Source organism: Vidua macroura, chromosome 3, assembly GCF_024509145.1.
Source record: "Vidua macroura isolate BioBank_ID:100142 chromosome 3, ASM2450914v1, whole genome shotgun sequence".
NCBI lineage: Eukaryota > Metazoa > Chordata > Aves > Passeriformes > Viduidae > Vidua > Vidua macroura.
The window spans coordinates 49,176,174-49,195,497 of record NC_071573.1 but is presented as its reverse complement, the minus strand read 5'-3'; the positions used below and the strand labels follow the sequence as shown (position 1 = coordinate 49,195,497).

At 35.8% G+C, this 19,324-nt stretch overlaps 1 protein-coding gene across 6 annotated transcripts in view; it reads left to right on the top strand.

Annotated features, from left to right (window-relative positions):
• STXBP5 (syntaxin binding protein 5) overlaps positions 1 to 19,324 on the top strand; it is a 103,983-nt gene that overhangs the window by 34,594 nt on the left and 50,065 nt on the right. For all 6 annotated transcript variants that reach the window (XM_053972652.1, XM_053972648.1, XM_053972651.1 and 3 more), the window contains exons 5-7: positions 6,183 to 6,317; positions 7,446 to 7,509; positions 9,896 to 9,979. In XM_053972652.1, the coding sequence (XP_053828627.1) occupies positions 6,183 to 6,317; positions 7,446 to 7,509; positions 9,896 to 9,979 (283 nt within the window). The remainder of the gene's footprint in view (positions 1 to 6,182; positions 6,318 to 7,445; positions 7,510 to 9,895; positions 9,980 to 19,324) is intronic.

The window sequence follows — 19,324 nt, the reverse complement described above, 5'->3', positions numbered from 1 at the left end:
TGCCTTGATAGCAGTTTAATTTTTAATATGTCAGCTTCTGTGCTGTGGGATTTAAATAGTTTTCCTCAACATGAAACTGCATAATTCAGAGTTACAAAATTATACTTAAAATACCTTTGGCTTTTTATCCTGTTGTAAACAGCAGCTTTAGCATTGTGTTTGGAACACTGTCTATGGAGAGTGGAAAATCCCGCTTCTATTTACTTATTAATAAAAAGATTTTAAACTTCTGTTGGCACATATGTTACCTTGTTAGATACTGTAACTTTCTACTCAGTCTGTGCCTTAGCAGACTTGGGAGTTTTCTTTCACCTTGAATTTATAAACTGGCCAATTCTGCCACTTTGTGGATAACAGAAGGACGTACAGGTTGTCTTGCCTGTGAGAGCAGGTGGTGATAGACACCACCTGACTTTCTTCAGAGTGAGAGGCAATGATCACCAGGTCTCCTTGCCTTGATTGTGTCATGTAAAGCCTTTTACCTAGTGAGCTTAAAATTTTAACTCAGTGGTGATTCACTAGGGCATGCAATTTCAGAAGGAATTTGATCTTGTTTCAAGAAACTAGCAGAAGAAAATTAACATATTGGCTGTCTGGATTTGTTATATATGTGAATGTTTCTTTCACAAGGATCAAATTGCTTTGAAAAATGTTTCCTTGAGGCCATGCATGCATGCAGAGTTCCACGTCTCAGTGTGGCTCATGGAACTGCAGTTGCAACAGCTGCCTTCTTCTGCCTTTAGCACTGAGGCAGAACCGAAATGCCAAGTCCTGTCACTCAGAAATTTAAAATTTAGGAGAAACGGTTTTTAAATTGCCTCAGTTGCCCTGTTAGCTATACTTTTTACACTGACTTTCACAGTGATATGAGGCATATAATGGCCATCTGCCACATTCTTGAGCAGAATGTGACCTGTAGTCTTTAAGTTCTGCTTAAATGACCGGCTTCTCCATCAGTGATAGGAATAATTTTTCTGCCTTGTGTGGTAGGGCTACATCTCTGATATAGCCATGTTTTTTCTGCAGTTTGAGTTTGTGATTCCCTACATGTCTTTTGAGGCAACTGATTTGAAAACTAAGGGAATTTTTCAGTATTGAAAGAATTTACACTAAACACTCAAAAAATCTGAAACTTTCTTACTGATGATGAAATACCCTGCACTATGTATTAGTGAACTCTTGGTGTGTCTGACATTCCAATGGTCTGGTTACTTTTTGTGCCGTCCCAAGATAGTTGAGTATCTTGCTCTGACACTTGGCTTTACCTTGACACCCCTGGTGTCCACCACAACTCAGATACTGAACTCAGGTGCTTCTCAGCTGCCTGAAGAGGCAGCAATTCAAGTCAATGGATTTGGGGAAGCACCATTTGGAGTACTGTTGAGGGATAGAACTGGAAATTAAGTACCTGGTTCAGTTCCTATGATATACTGCATTTACCCACATGTTCTTTTGGTGGAACATTTTTGGGATACATTGAAGAGGATTTCTTCCTCTACTTCTGCCTTCTGGTCTTTGAGGCCTTTTTTGTACAGGCAGATGTTCTAAGCTTATTGAAGTTATCAGATGTGGAAAAAGACCCTTTTGCAGCAGTCAGTATCAAAGCTACTGCTTGCTTCCATCAGAATGCCATTTTGACACTGGCTTTTGACTTTTAAAGCCCATGGAGGACTTCGACAAGAGTCTGTGGATTTGGAGTCTACACTAACATCAGAATTAAACTTCTCAGCTTCTGAATTTTACGTGGTGCTATCTCATACATGAAAGTTTGAGGATAAAGGTGTGCAGAATACAGCTTTGATAGCTTAATATTTTGCTTTTATTTTGCCTATATGATAATGATCTGAGCAGCTGTGTACTTACAGTTACTGCAGACCTATAATGATAGCCTGAGGCACTAGAAATATTTTAGTGACTTAACAATAAAACCTGTTATCAGTGTTTGTCATATTTCAAAGTATTTGTCACTGTGCTTCATTAAAGCAGCGAAAAATTCTGAAGAATGTATAATGCTTCATAGTGGAGTAGACTAGGCAAAGGTAAGGATTAATTTGGAAGGATTTCTGCTGTCATAATAATACAGTCAAGTTAACACAGCCTGCCATTTTTCCTTAATATTTCCTCTTAAAAAACTAATTATTTGAATAAAGTATTAATTTAATAGGTTGTGTTCTTTAATATTTCTGTAATTAGATTCCTGTAGGGAGTATTATCACTTGCTGAATTAATTATTTTGATATATGTTGTAAAACAGCAGCAATTAAGATTTTTTTTAATATCTTTGACAGATTATCAGAAAATATACATGGTCTGCAGTTAAGAAAGAGAATGCTTTCAGCAGGTTAACAAAAAACTTACTGAATAATCTCCTGTCATTTCTAAGACTTTAGGATAAACAATATCCTAAATTAATTTAAATTAGTATAAGAACAGTAAATATTTTATCATTGTTTTTCCCTCTGGGTGTGTCATTTGCTTTTCTGTATATAATTTTGTTTTCTTGAACTATTGGTTCAACTTTATCAAATTCATTTTGCAAGAAAGAAGAATCTTGGGTTTGTATTTTTTTTTTTTTTTGAAGGGTGGAGAGGGAGCATCTTTGCAAATATGTGTGTGGTGAAGATGAAGATTTTGTGCTTACAGTAAACTACATCTACAGGAGAATTTAAAACTACCCTGACTGCTTTGGGGTTTTATAACAGTGCTTAATTTTAGTGGTGATGTTAGTTTTTACTAAAATCTTGCTGTAGATTTCATGTTGAAAAAATAAATCTCCTTAAAGAATTATTTTTTTTTTAAGGGATCTTTCTCTTTGTGAAGATATGGGAAAGTGAAATATTTGAAATGACATGCTGTGCCCTGTACTGGTTTATGCTAAAACTTTGGTCTGTTTTGGTCTGTTTTGGTCTATTGGTCTTCTGGACCAACAGATTGGTCTGTTTCACAAAATGTACTATGCTTACTGAGGGAGCTGAAATTGCCTTGGAGACAACATAAGGAATCTGTTGTGCCATGAAATAACTGCCTGCAAAAGCCTGCTTTCTGTGGCTGCTGCCACCAACAATCCCAGGCTGTTGCTTTAGATGTACAAAACTTGACAATTTTAAATCATAGATACTAGTATTTCTGGGCAGAATGGCTTGCTACAGGAGAAAAGTATGGCAGTCTGTTTTTGACTGCTACATTGTTTTTGGGCAGTTGGGGTTTGTGTGCAAGAAAGACAAGTACAAAATTTTTTCGTCTGTCATCTTTTTGATGTGTTCTCAACAATTGATTACATTTTCCACTTTTATGTATATATCCATTCACAAATGGCAGGGAGGGAGGGGGAAGACTGCTCGAGTTGTAGAAATGGCTAGAGGATTATATGGCCAATTCTGCTTCTGTTGATCTTAAAATACATTATGGATGAAGCATATTCTAATCTTGTGGCAAAAATATAGATTTCTGAAAGAAAAATCTGCGTTTTTCAGAACAAAAAAATGCTGTCTGTGGCCAAGTGTCAAATAAGCAGGTACTGCATCACTACCAAGAAGACTCTAACCTTTTGCTTCCATCCTGCAAAAGGAGTTTGAATCCCTTCAATCATCAGTCCAATTCTCAGCAGAGTTAACAAGGCTGCTCAGGCCATTCAGATGGTCCTAGCTTCATTGATTTTTAGTTTGTAAGAGGGCTGTAACACTTCTGAGGATGTTTAAAGTATACGTAGCTTAAGGTGAAGCCTTAATTAGTGAGGAGGGAAGCTCAGTGCATGAACTTTGATGTTGGAAATATTATTCTGTAAATTTTTATCTGAAATGAGTCATTAAGTCAAATTATAGCGGAGTTTCTGAAAGTTGGAAGACATGCAGTTTTTCTATTAAGAAAATAAAATAGTAAATTTTTTTTTATTTGCAAATGGAGTAACATTTACTACATTCAGGGAGAAATGTTGGTTCAATCAGGATCAGCATGCCATTCCTTTTGGATTTAACTAGTTTTTCTGTGAAATAAAACATCCAGGAATAGGAATATTTTTTTTTAGTTTACAGAAAAATCACACAAGTCTGTTTGTTAAAGAATGGTAAAATGCTTTGAAGAATAAGGTTAAGAACTCTATTATGTGCCTTTCTTTCAATTTTGAAAGAATCTTTTCAACCTCTGGCCTTTGAGTTTGTAAATATTTTGTGAAGCTATTTGTTCTCTTTGTTTACTATTAGTATGGAATCAGTTCGTTGTTGGCTAACTCTTGACAAAATTAATCTCAGTTGCACAAAGGTGACAGTAAATTGAATATCCCTGCATATTTAAGAAGAGAATCAAGAATATTGAGAAGCTTCTTTAAATGTTACCCTTGGGCTATAACAGTCAAAGCTGAAGGCCAAACTTTTATTTTTGCCCACTTTAAATGATGTGAAATAGATTGGTTTTTGTAACAAAGTGTTGGACAACTGTGATTAACAATATTAACTTGCTAATCAAGACAAGCCTACAGCCCTGCTACTGATTATTTTTTCTGGCTGCTAGGCCATGATTTTGGATCCAACTGATCTGGTTGCCAGCTGTGTCTGGCATGTGGAGTGCTGGCACAAAAGGCTGCTGTGGTATTGCAGAGTGCTGAAGGTTTATGCTTATCATTGCATACATTATCTGCCTGCCTAGGAAGAATGTGTATCAATGTATGTGATTTAGCTTCCATCAAAATGCTTTTTTTTTTTAAAGAATGTTGGGGAAACACAAGTTTTCAACCTGTGATTGCAGATTAGTGTGCTTTGTTAAATGTGTTACACTCTCTGCAAGTTGAGTTGGAAGGGCATTTTAAATCATGTATGTAGTATTTTGTTTCTGTCAAACATCAATGAAAAAGTGCAGCCTTTTGGTATAAATATTCAAGTAAAAGAAATTGAGTTGGAAACCAGATAGAAGAGGTATTTGCTTGAGCAAAGTCCATTTTCTAAGTAGGAAGAAATAAGTGAAAAAACCCCAAGATGGTACACTTCTGAATCCAGGTAGTATCGCTACAGAAGTTTTAACTTTTGAAACCTGAAAATTAACATCTCTTAGCCACAGAAATTTCTCTCTTGCTGCTGTTAGCTTTTCCTTTCAGCTCAAGTTGCTGTGCCTATGCAGCATCTGATGCAAAGGATCTAAAGCTGTTCTTTGCATAAACACTTAACAGGCTTGTGAAGTGATGCATGGATTTGGCAATAAGCAACCCAATTGGGAGAAAACAAGACCATAAAAAATTGTGAAGCTAAGGATTAGAGCTGACAGAACAAATTCATGTTGAAAAATTGTTTTACCTTATCACTAAAGCATTTCTGAAAGCCCAAGTTTGATAGCTAAGTAATTTGGCAATTTCTTTCAATGTCAGACCCTGTCAGATTAAAATGGTTTCCATTTTAATGGTTTCCATTAAAATGGTTTCCAAGAGTTTCCAGAAAGTTTCTAGACTCCAGTTTCAAGTTAGCATTCTGTCAGTTTGTACAGACATTATTTCCTTATCTTGAAGAAATAGTCAACAGTAATCAGGACCCAAGGGTGCACAAATAATCAGGTTTTCAAATGCTAATATTTGTGCTACAGTCAAAGAGGAGTCCTTTGCTGGTACATCTTGTGCAGGTACACCCTTCTAGCAGAAGAAAAAACTAAAAGGCAGAAAATTAAAACATGATTGAAGTAAAGCTGCGGCCTGAAATTTAAACTACTTTTAAAATTACTTTTATAATTGTTTAGGATTATTCTAAGGTTTGCTCTTGAGGCATTAATTTGGATTACATGTGAACTTACATTTCTTGAGTTATATCTTTTGTCTGTCTCCTTACTTGAAATCAGCCTTATCTGTATAAGAAAACTTCTAAAATCCTTTGTTCTTTAAAACTTGAAAGTAGATAGATTCCAAAGGGAGATTTATAGACTATAGGAGTATTGTATTTTAAGTTTGACATGACAGCAATCAAATACATTCAATAATTTTTAAAGGTGACTGTAATTCTTTTAATGATTTATGAGTTTTAGAATACCTTGCTTTCTATTTTTTTATTCAGCCTAAGGTTCTACTTTGTCTGAAAGTACCTCAAACTTGTCTTATATATTCCTGTTTGCCTATTGCCTTATTTCTGCCTTTTGGTAGCATAAACCTTGCAATGTAGGATAACAAAAAGACATTTCTTTAATTCCTTTTTGGTGGCTTTCTCTTCCAGGATAACATTTTGTCACCTGCCTTTCCAAAGCAAATGGCTATATGTGGGCACTGAAAGAGGAAACATTCACATTGTCAATGTGGAATCATTTACTCTCTCAGGCTATGTCATCATGTGGAATAAAGCCATTGAACTGTGAGTTTAACCAATTTTTGTCCATTTTGTCCATTTGTCCATTTGTGACAACACCAATGTGCCAGATGTTAACATCAGTTGCAGGAATATCATTGTTATCTAGAGAGGCCTCCATATTCATCTTACTGCACTACATACACTATCAAAGTACATAGTTATGTAGATATTTTTATTTTCACGCATGTCAAGTGCTAACGTTAATATATGTTTCTGCCTTTTAGCAGTATTTTATCATAGTTCCTGGGATAGACATGGAAATAGACAAAATAGTATAGAAATAGATGTAAAAATCACTATGTGTGGGGATAAAATAGAAGAAAAAATAATATGCATTAAAATATGGTGTGGCTGGTACTTGGACAGACATGTCACTTCTGCAGTTAAGGATTAAAGACCAAAGTGTAAAGATAATGCATTTTTTTAAGAGGGCTGATGTATTATGAGTTGGAAGTGACTTTCTGAAATGCAGATTTAAATAAGTCTGTTCCAAGACCAAAATACATTTTATAGCTATTGTCACTGCATCTCCTGTTTTCAGTATTAAAATTGAATGTACAAGTATAGTGGTTTGTGGGGGAAAGATGTAGTTGTATGCTGCTGTTTCTTGTGCTGATGTTTTGTTCCCAGTACATCTTCTTTCAAAAATGCATGAAGTCCATCATTTGCCAAAGGGTGTTGAAGCAAATACAGCTCTTTATTAGTCCGTCTTCTTCAACAGCAAGAAGTCCACATAAAGTGTTGATTCTGTATTATTGTAACAATGGCCATCTTGGGCAGTTTATGGATAATGTCAAAACCCTTATTCCAGTGTAAAAGTAAACATTTTATCCTACAGTGTCAATTCTGTGACAACAGATGTTAAGATAAAATGTTTAAAGCAAATGGTATTTTTTGTTGTTGTTGATAGGCAGTAAATTAGTCTTTCCTTAAGACAGAAACTAAGGGTCTACAAACAGACACACTATTTATGGGCTTGAAGATAAAAGTAAAAGTAACTTCATTTTGAAATGTCACAACTTGCTTCCTTGGGGTCTGTATCTGCAGAATCTGTATTACTTCAAATCATTTTGAGATACCATTTAGGGTAGGGGACATTTTTTTTTTTTAATGGAAATATTTCTTTTTTAGGTCATCCAAATCTCACCCAGGACCTGTTGTCCACATTAGTGACAATCCAATGGATGAAGGAAAGGTAGGATATTTTAAAGACTCTTCAATATGTTATTTTCACAGCAAGACTTTTTTAAAGGAGAGATAGCACTGCTATTTAAGGAAGGATTAAGTATATGAGAACAACAAAGGTTTTAAGCCCTGAAAGTAACAGAAAGCAAAGTACAGGCGTGACTGTAGGACACATTACTGGAATTAATCATCTTGTTATCAGAAGCATTTGAAAACACACAGATGAAAATGATTAGCAGCAAAATTTTTGGAAATAAAAGCAAAGACTTATACTTATGGTGATAAAAATTAAGATGTTACCAAAAAACCCATCAGTCATAACTAGAGTGCTTAAAGTATGATGCAAATTAATTACACTTTATCATACTCTTGTGTGTTATTTCACAACTTTAAAATGCTTATTTATATAGCATATTTATATAGAATACCATGTACTTAGACTTTAGATTAACTAATCTGAGACAGGGTTTTGTGGAATTTGACATCTAACTCATACTACCATATTGGGCCATTTATTATAATCACTAGGTGTTGTTTGCTGATGCAACTGGCCTACAGAAAAACAAGTTATTTCAGAAAAGTAAAGCAAAATATGTGAGAAAGATCTATGTATTAGTCTTGTATTTTCATTCTTATGAGATAGTATTAACATAATCATCTGTTCATCTTAACAAGAAGTTTCACAGTGCATGTTCTTGAAGCCCTTGCAAGACAGGAGTCCTTGTCCTGTGACATACCATTTTGCTTACTAGCGTTCTACATATGCTGGAGAAATATTTTTTATCTACTGTTTTTCAACAGTAGTAGATTAAATTGGAGGGAGGGAATGATCCTATTGTCTTAGCAATGGTTTGAAAGCTTTAGCTAGTTATCAGCTTGTATCCTAAACACTTGAGGTTTCAGTCCAGCTGAGAATTTAATGAGTAGGGGTTTTTTCATTAGTATGGAGCTCACTGCAGTAAGTGCATAACTAATGGGTTTCTCTGTAGAATTAGGTTTGGATCACATTCCAGACTTATGGACTCTAGCATATGAATGCAATGAAGCTGTTGTAATTTCAGGAAATACAAGTGATCAATTTATTTTTTGATGTATTCCATCCCTCATCTAATTATTATCAGTTAAAGTTTAAAAATTACTGGTTTTATTCATCAGGCTGTCAATCAGTGTTTTGAAATCTTGACCTTACGCTTTTCTTATTTCTCGTAAGAAAAACATTACTAAAAAACCCCTGTGTAGTTGCAAAAGTCACCCATGTATGCACTTTTAAAATTTATTCATGCTTTTAGCTTTCTAATCATGGTGGTTTTTCTACTGTTTTGAGTTAAAATAGAAAAATTATAATATATGGCATATGATAGGCAAGATAATTGAAAATAATAATATGCATAATGTTAATGGGAAAAATTGAATATTCGCTTTTACTAGATCAAACGTGTCTAATATTTATTATATTTTAGTGCTGTATAGCACTGAAAGAGATGAAATATTTTATTAGTAAGCTTGTAGGAGATCTGTTATTTTTGTACTGGAGACAAATGTGCACCTTGAAAATCTTAACATGCTGAAAAGACTGTCCAGGCAAAACCTCTAGGTCTGGCACTCGATTGTTACTACTTTCTTATGTTGGATATGGTTTATTTATTTTTTTTTTCCATTAAGATAAGAGACCAAAACACTTAGATACTCAATGATTTGTTAGACCAACTTTTATGAGCAATTTGAGTCTTCACTCCCTGCAGTAAAGATTTAAACTTGCTTCTTGCAAAAAGATTATTTGGGAAACTGTCTAGTTTAGTTTATCTAGCTTTCTTCCTATGAACAAATAATATTTCTGTGGTTCCTTCAGCCAGTTATCGCAATTGTGATTAACTTCTGGAGAAACCTCATAATACATAGTTTCTTTATAGACAATGAATTCTTACTGAGAACTTCAGGGGGAATATTGTATTCTTCCAGCAAATTTAAGCAGAATGAATTCCAGTGAGGAAAATGCACAATGAAGTTCTTTTCAGCACCTCTTATTTTCACTCAGGGTGGAATACACATAGCAAGGGTTAATATAGATCTTTCTACAATTCAAAGTGATTTCCAAGGAAACTTCAGAAGGATGCTTTCATTTATTTCTAATTTTGTATGAATGTCCATTATGTTTTCTGGAACTTGAGGACAATAAGTGCCTTTCTAACAAAGTAGAAAGTACCCTTCTAACAAAGGTTTACAAAGTAAACCTTTCTAACATTAAAGCCTTTGCCTCTAATTTTTGTTTGTATAACTACTTGCAGTTACTATATGTACTATTATGCTGCATATCTTTTGGGACGAGAACCTCAGGCATTGCAAATGATATCATTTTGATTTTCCTTATAAAGAATTAATGTATCTTCTTAATGCAGCTTCTGATTGGCTTTGAATCTGGGACGGTGGTATTATGGGACCTGAAGTCAAAGAAGGCAGATTACAGATATACACATGATGAGGTAACATTTTTCATCTGCATTACTTACTCTGAGGATATAATTCAGTACTCAAATAGTGACTTTTATTATTTTTTAATCTCCTGCTTCTGTCACCAGTGGATCAATAAGTAGGTCTCTTCAAAATTGCAAGTACTGGAAATTTTCTCTAAGAGAGCAGTAGGGCTTGGATAATAAACTTCAGACCAAATAACTTCACTGAGTTTAAGTTTATAAAGTAATGAATGGTGGCATGGATTGGATTTCTTCACTAAGCTTTTAGGTATTTTTTCTGTTAATCATGTGACTTTCACCTCTGTTAAGGGCTTAAGTTGAAACAAGATGGTTTAGCAATTTCTGTAATTTGGAATCTCTCACATATTGTGGGAACTGTGGGAGAAACCACTAAATAAATAGTCTCACTACACCTTTTCTCTGTAGAATAAGATCAAGATCAATTCTCTTTGAAATAGAACTGCATGAGGTTTAAAAAAAACAATGACATTAGGTGTGGAGTGGGTTTTTGCTCTCCCCAGCTGCACGCGGCTCTTGGGAGCCCGGCTGTGGCGTAGCTTCCACGTGCTGCCGGGGTTTGCTGCCGCGGGTTCCCGGACACGGCTCCGTGTCTCGGGCGCGTGGGCTGGCCAGCCTCTGTTACCGTGCGCTAGGGATCCGGTAAAGAGGTAAGGAATTTGTCCATTTACTCCGTGCTTGGCAGGAACGGTTTATTGGTCACGTGGCGCGGATCAATGGAAAGACGTGACCGCTCCCGGCACTCGCATGGGAGAAAATGGCACCTGGCTGCCGGCGGGATAGGGCTTTATGGAGGGGCAGGGCGAGAGGATCCACGGCCTGCCGCCCAATAGGGGCGGCTGCCCGGGCGATGACGCCAGCAACAGCGACCAACCAGAGAACCCCGCAGGGGCGGGCACCGAGCCGCGGGCTGAGTGGGATCGTGTGGCTTGGGGTGGCCAGCACGGGGTTTCCCGGGGCTGGACGGCAGGGTGGTTACAGGAGTGGCACAGGGGTAAGAGCCGGCAGCAGGCAGCGTGGGGCCAGAAACCGCGGGGGGGAACAACACGGGGGGTCCGTGGGATTACAGAACTTGACTTATTTTAACATAAATTAAAAACTCTAATCTAAACCCAAACTCCGGGATGCAACAATTAGGTGACGTTCATTTCTTTAAAACTTGATTCTTGAGAGAATAGACTTTTTGAACAACTGAGATTAACAAAAATGAGTCAGCGTAATATGCAAGTAGATGTATTTAAGCATAATATGCAAGTAGGTGTATTTAATTTAAAATAATATAAAATTGGTCTTGATTACATTTTGTTGACTGTAAAATGGCTTTGTCATTGTTCAGTATCAGCTTTAGGGTTTTTGTTGGGGGAGGGGAGCAGGCTTGTTGGGGTTTTTTGCTGGCAGCTCTGGCTCAGTACTTGTACTTGTGTGTATTCTACCAATCCTTGCTTGGAGGAGGAGGCTCTGAAGTAGTCTAACCCTTAAATCATCAGAAATGTCCATATAAGCCACAGAATGTGTTATGCAAAGAACAATTTTTCTCCCTTCCATTTTCATTGCATGAACCTAATTAATTACCTTTATCTTTTTTTTTTTTTTTTTTTTTGTGAATTTACTCATGTCTTTATCATCTTTTTCTTCCTAGACCTCTTACTTGTTGTGTTCTCTAACTTTTTTAACCATTCTATTTTGTCTTTGTTTTGTAAAACAGAAATACAGCAGCATAGTATATATGAAGATGCGGGCATGCTGGATTTATCATGTGGAATAATTGTCTTTGGCCTTGCTTTCTCTTTCTCTTCATCTTGATATTGGATTAGCCTTTTGATGCTGCAAGTATAAAGTAGATGCTTCCTTGAAACAACCAACTATTAAAGCAGACTTGTTCTTCAGGTGTTACTTGTCAGGTTGAAGTCCTGACATTTAAGCATTGTTTGTCATTGACATAGTTGGACAGTAAAAATTAAAGTCTTTCTGCAGTTTTTCACTGAAATCCTGATTTCTGCTTTGAGTGTGGTTTGGTACTGTCAGCAGACTTTACCATCTTAATACTGTTCTAATTTTCTAAGTTGTTTATGAATAAACTGAGCAGATGAGATCCCTGAGGGTATCTACCATTTAGCTTCATCCATGAACTAATCAATTAGTGCCAGCCTGTCTTTATTTCAGATTACTTTACTTCCTTAACCAGTTATTTTTTTGTTCAAAGCTATCTAATCTGTTTAGTTTTAGCTTCCTTTGAGATAACGTTGTTCAAAGACTTTGAAAATGTTGTAGACAGCTTAAGTGGTGTTTCCATGAACCTCATGCCTGTTACCATTCTTGGAGGTTTGTTTGACTATAATTACCTCTCACAAAAAGCATGTTGACAACTTCTATCTGATGTATTATACTCATCTATATGTCAATTACTTCTGTTCTTTTTTAAAATTTTGTTGCAGTCTCTAGAAAATTACTGAAGGTAGACACCATGCTGCTTATTATGTTGTTTTTTTTTTTATTATTATTATTTTGTGGTTCATCTATTTAAAAATTGACTTAATATCTGTCTCAGTACTTTTTGGAACCAATTCTGACTTGAGAGGCTGCAGAGATCAGTGAATAGTTCAGGTGTTGCATCTTTTGATTTTCTTTAGGATTGAGAAGTGAATGCATCTAGGTGTTTAGTATGAGTTTTTTTGGTTGCAGAAGAGGTAATGAAATATCTCAGGTCAGACCCTTGGTAAAGAAATGTGTTTATCATAACTTAGTTAGGAAGGGAAGAGAAAAAAAATGGCGGTCTAGTAATGTAGTGGTTTCCTTGCTCACGAGAGTGCTTGCACAGAAGACTCAGAGTGGAAGAGTGGAGCAGTGCCTTGTCTCAAGAGATCTCCTCTGTCTCTGGTTACTGCAACGCAGAGCAAAGAAAGTTCTTTGCCATTTTGTTTGCTGCTAATAAACTGTGCTAATTTGGACATTTCTGTGCAGAAAATCTTTCTAGCTAGTTTCTTGTTGATTTCCTGGTTTCATGGTGTTGTTAGAGAACTTCTTTCATGCACTGACTGTAAGGGCTGTGTTCTGTCATGAACATGTGTGCCAACCTACCCTCAAGGGACAGGGAGCATCTAATGTCACAACATGCTTCATTTCTTCTCTCACCAAGGGTAATGCATGTGACATTCTGCCTGGTAGCAGGAGCAGGATTTTAAGCCTCGGGATTTATACGCTTGGTTCTGCACTTGTTCTTGATGAGAGCTCTTCTGAGTGTGGAGCTGACAACCAGTAAGAGGAGAGCTACTTAGTCCAATCTTGTCACACTTGCCATCTTAGTGGGTGGCTAGGCTTCCTCAGGCATCATGAGCAGGGTGGCCAGGACATTGATACCATAAAAAATGTTTGGTAGGAACTTTGCTGTTGGTTAGGTTTCCTCCTCTCTCATCACTTTGTAGTTGATGTTATTATTAAAGCGTGTAACTTGAAGGTCTGTGTAGTCTTTCACCATCATTTGATGCAACTTTCTTAACTCAAAACTTCGGATGTGTTCAGGGATCCAAATGTCATCCTTTCTTCCTTAGCAGAGGAACATCATAATGAGGGTCAAAATCCCTGTGTGTCCAGAGGTCTGTGGAAAGATATCTGTTATTTCCTGAGGGAAGATGTTGAATCCAATTATATGGGTTTGTAGCTTCCTGCTTGATTTCATTTCAAATGGCCTGACCTTTAGGAGGCTTTCTTGAAGAAAATTCCTATATTGTGGTAGGGCAGTCTGAGTTGTTGCCTGAAAGCCGGGTTAGTGGAACACTGTGCACACTTTATTCCTGTCTGAACACGTGTGCCTTCCCAGCACCCTGGGCTAATAGCTGCAACACAAGGACACTCACCCCAAGGACAGGAGCAGGTAGTTAACATTAACCATGGCTAGGAGATGCAGCTCTAGGTCATGATTAGTGTTAGTGCTGATTGCTGGCATAGTCTTCCCTCCAGAACATTCTACTTACACAAAAATTCAGAGAACTCAGCTATAATTTATACTTGACCTTTCCATATTATGAATTAAATCCTTAATTTAAAGTAGTGTACATTTTTTACTATAACAGTAATATTTTGAATATTTAGAATTAGTTAGAATAATGCACAAATGTAACATTCTTTTTCAGAGACTTTGGATGAAATTATTTGTACATAGTGGAACTGCAACTCTGAATCAACTTTTGCTTAGAAAATGTTTTTGAAACCCTGTACTCAAAACATCCCTTTTGTCTTGGGCAGGCTCAATGAAACAGTAAAACTAATTTCCTTTTGCACCACTCTTAAGCCTTTTATATGCAGACATTGGGAATTTAAGGAAAGTAAGCTGTGCATTTGTTATGTGAAATACAGTTTATATTGCAGTCATTTCCCAACCTGTATGTTCATGAAAGAAATGAAACAAATTTCTCAAGTATTGCTTTTTCCTAAAAAAAAAAAAAAAAACCTATTCCCTCAACTGTAACTTCTGAAAACTAAAGCTGGTTTTATAATCAAGTCCCTTCTTCAAGTAATATTTTGTTTGTTCTGATGTCAAGTAAGCTTTGACAGCATTAACTAGAATGCATTATAGATTACTATTTTTAGACTCAGTGTTCTGGTACATGGTTGAGTGTAACAGATTATTTTAGAGCATTAAAACCATGTCAAAGTAGCTTGTGGAATTAAGAGGACAGGGGAAAGAGAAACAACCCTGATATGCGACTTGCCAGAAACCAAAGTGTGGCAATGTATTTCATTTCATTGAAACAGTCTTCATGTTGTATTGTCACTTAAGTTTCGGTAGCTACATTTTTTTGTTTATTTTCTTCTTTTCACAGCATTTTTTTCCCTTCCTTAGGTTGTTGACAAGAAAGTTAGCATAGGTACTCCCAAGCTTTAAAATACTTTCTTTGTATATTTTGGTGAACTGGTAGAAAAGGAGTCAGTATCATCATCCATTCATGTTTAAGCAAAAATGCTGCCCATATCCATGGAAATTAAAGGACTGTCATAATAAGGCTGTGAAATCTGGATAAGATATGGTAAATAACCAGTCTGGTTTGCAGAATAACTAATCATGGACTTTGCCAGTCATGCAAAGACAGTGTATTTCAAGCTCAATTAATGTCACAAGAGAGTAAAGGATCATTGAGAAATCCAAAGAATAATGAAAAGACTTATCAATGTCTCTAGTGCATTCCATATTTTCAGTAGTCTAAATTCAGTGTTAGAAAACTGGATTAAAAATTTTCTCTTGAAAACAAGGTAAACTGCTTAAATTAATAACTTTTGTGTTTATATCATTGAAATCCTCCATGCACTGTTCTGGTTTTGGCTGGAATAGGTTTAATCTTCTTTCTAGTACCTGACAAAGAGCTGTGTGTTTAGATTCACTATGAACAACTTTGATAACATGCTAATGTTTTAGTTGTGCTGAGTACTTTTTTTTATTGCAGTTATTATACTGTTCTTACCTCAACCCATGAGTTGTACCATTTTTTCTGATTCTGCCTCGCATCTTACTGGTGAAGGAGCAGCTGTGTGGTGCCTGGCTACTGGCTGGGGTTAAACCATGACAGATGAGAAGTGATCTCAAAATGTTCCAAAATCATCAGCTGTAGGGCTAAAATAAGCCTGTATGAATTTAAAAGAATGGGATTATTTGTATCAGTATTTAATGAATTAAAACAGCTAAATTCCCCTGATGGAAAAATACCATAAAAGGTTCAGTCTTTATTGATGAACTTGTTTCTTAAATTGCAAGTCTGCATTTAAATTATTCATTTTCGTACCTCTTAAAAGTACCAAGAATAATAGCTATTTCTAGGGATATTTACAAGCTATTGCAGAAGTAAAAATAAATTTCAGAAAATGTTTTTAAGCATGCAATAATCTCTTGAAAAGCTAGTGATCTACTTAAGATATTTCTGTAGGAGTCTTGCATATAAATGCTTTTAATTTTGCTCCTCAGACTTTTTTGGTTTGTTTGTGATTGCAAAGTCTCCCTCAGTTAACTGCTGCAGTTGCTGCAGAAGTGTTTTTGTCTTAAAATCAGGTATACTCACCTTCTTTGCAGGCAGCATAGCAGTAATTTTTCCACATGGGATCATCTTTCTGGAACAGAGGGTGAATTGATTTTGTGTTTGTGTACAGCCTGTCTCTACATAAAACTGAGGGATAGTTTTTACAATTTCTAATAAAGTTTATGCATATGTAGGACAGCAAGATTAATTGTGTTGTTAGTCAAAACAGTAAGATTCAATTCCCCACTCCCCCAGAAAATACATAACTGTCTCAGAAGTTTTGAAGCAAACTTCCTTAGAGTCCAGAACAGGTAACTTAAATTTGAATTAAAGTGAAGGGGATAGTAGGAATATGTCTAATAAGTAACCTTCAGTGGTAATTAATTAAATATAAAGTTTTATCTAGACAAAGTTGGTTGCTTTTTTATTAGAGTTCTTTCTGTTTGAGTAAAGATTCCCTGTATGTGGGTCATGTTTGTAAATGGAGGGACTCAGAACAAAAGTAAGGTCGGGACTCAGTTTACCTGTGCAGACAACTCCAATTATGGATACGAATGCCTTAATATAACAACAATCCTCTGTGATACTTGGGTATGATCTTGTTATAAGGGGTTACTTTCTGGTCCCATATGACCAAAAAAAGATTTGAGACACAGTTAGATCTGCACCAGCTGATATAAGCATACTGCTGCATTATGGTACCAAAAAGAAAACAGGTAGTTTTAATCATGATGAGAATTAAGATTAAAACAGAGACTTTTATTCTGCATCAGTAAGTTTTGTGTAAAATATTAGAATAAAAATATATTACTCCTAGTGGCTCTTTAGTGTCTTAGAAGATCTCTGTAGTTTTGCAGACTCAGTGAATTCTGCTTCATTTTTCTATTTTATGCATTCCTCCAAATTCCAGCACTAATATTAACTCTGGAAAAAATGTCAAAACCTTTTTGTTCTTGTGTATAGAGATGATTTTTCAGATATCAGTTTTGTTTTGGTGATTGAGACTCTTGGTAGTCAACAACTAGTGCTATCAGCTAACTAGTACTACTTAAGGCTATTGTAGTCTTTTCATTATAACTGTCTTGACACTAGGCTAGCTTGTTGTGTACCTTGAGATAGTGCCGGAGCTACTTATGGAGTTGTTTTTTTATTTTTTAGGCTTACAAGAATTTATGAATTGTGTGATAGCAAAGGATATTGCTCTATATAAAAGTTTATCATACCCTGCCCAAAGAGTTGTTAGTTGGATTATTTTAAAAAGCATAAAAAATATATTTCAGTTACATTTTGAAAAATATTTAGCTGCATTACTAGATATAACAAGTGACTCTAAAACTAAAGAGACTAAAACTAGGCAGTAAATAGCCATAAAGCCAAAAGGCTCATTGTTCTTTTCAGAGTTTTTTTTTTTTTTACCTCCTTGTTCCTTGCAGAAAGTGAGAGCAGTCATCCTTCTCCTTTGTGCTCAGATCTTTTTATCTTCTTAAGCATTAATGCTGTTTCAACAGTTACAAGTTGTTGCATTTCCCTTCCCTTGACATTCTTTTTCAAGTAAAGGAAGAAGTGCTCATTTCTTAGATTTATTCTTCCTTCCTTTTATGAAGCTTGCTTTCTTACTAGTTCTTAAGACCTATTTCTACATAAATGTGGATCAAACTGTTTCATTTACATTATGGGCTGCCTACTGTTGTCAGGGTTAGACTTCATATGGGAGACTATGTAAAATGTACTGATTATATTGTATTGCTAAGCCTGCTGTAGACATTTATTTTGTCAGTGATGAGGTTTTTTAAATGCGACCTTCTCTTTACTAAGTCTCAAAATTGTTGATCCCTTGCTTTATTTGGTATAATGTTGGTAAATAAAAATCCAATATTTATGCAAGATTTCTTTTATAATACCAGCTTTTGCTATATAAAAATTTGACAGGCAGAATGAGCAAGAGTATTTAACTTTGATAGTAGGGGACATCATGTAAGGCATGTAGGTTTGTTTCTGAGCTACATGTGTAGATGTGATACCGGTACACAGAATCTGTCTTAACAAAATCTATAGTGATTCCACAATACATAGGGAACAATATTAAATTTCACAAAGAAATGCTAAACTTAATCTGTAGTTTACATATATCTAGATGTTATATTAATCTATATTGGGGAAATTTTTACTGGAGACTTTAGACTTATGTAACATAGCCATTTTCCTCTGTCATTTAAACTCTGGATTCTCCCATTCAGTTTGCTGTAAACTGTGTCTCTCTGTATAACTTCATGAAATATGAAGACCTCATCTGTGTATAACCAGTTTGAGCAAAGCTCACTTGGATCTGTCTTGAAATGTGCTCTTCACCCAGTAATCACTGCTTAAGCTGTCATTGCTGGTTACAGTTTGCTACTGCTCACACACCCAGGTTTCCTCACAGAGGAAATCCCAAGGTCCCTGCAGAGCTGGAGTGAGTGTAAGCCCTTTTTACAGGCAGATTCACCACTGAAGCTATCCACTGAGGGTATTGTAGAGTCCATCAGTTTTTACTTATTCAGCACCTGCTTATGTATTTTACTTAGAATAATGTCTTCATCATAAAACCTACCTTTTCAGTAATACCAAAGTTCTGTGTTTCTTGCTGTTAATAGTACCTTTTGCACCTTCTGGGTGGTAGAGAAATACTTTCAGGTTTCATTATTTACTGATGCTTTCATGCTATATAACTAAAATTCCCTTGAATATCATCTAATGCTTTCATAATATCTCCATGTACTAATAGAGATGCTGGAAGCAGAAATGGCACCAATCTTTTATTGCTAGTTAATATTTTTGCCTTATTTATATTCTTTGCATCATTGTTTATTTTCCTCTTGCCTGAAGGCAGCAACTAGATTTTATTTATTTAGCTATTTTCTGTAGCTTTTTTGTGGCATTGTGTAATCGTTCCACTCCTAATTTTAGGAGTCTAGAGATGGTTTTTTATGGAATTAGTTGATTCCTGTGCTTTCCTGCACCTTGAAGCTGCCATTGCAATATTAGAGCATCCAAGCTAATACTTTGCTTTCATCATCGTAATTTCAAAAAAGTCTTGTTACTTCAATTCTTATTTTATGGAAGTTTTGACCCAATGTGCACATTTTGACCTCTTGTGCACATCCACACAAACATCTCAAAACTATATGTAATACTTGAACTTAATAATCTCATCCCATGTTTTTTGTCTGGACAATACGTTTTTCCCAATTATGAAAGATTTTGGTTAGCAAAGCTTAAATAAATGCTTGCAGTTATTCTCTTCATGCTAGCCTTCATGGAAGAATACTTCAATACTATCCTGAAGAGGGTG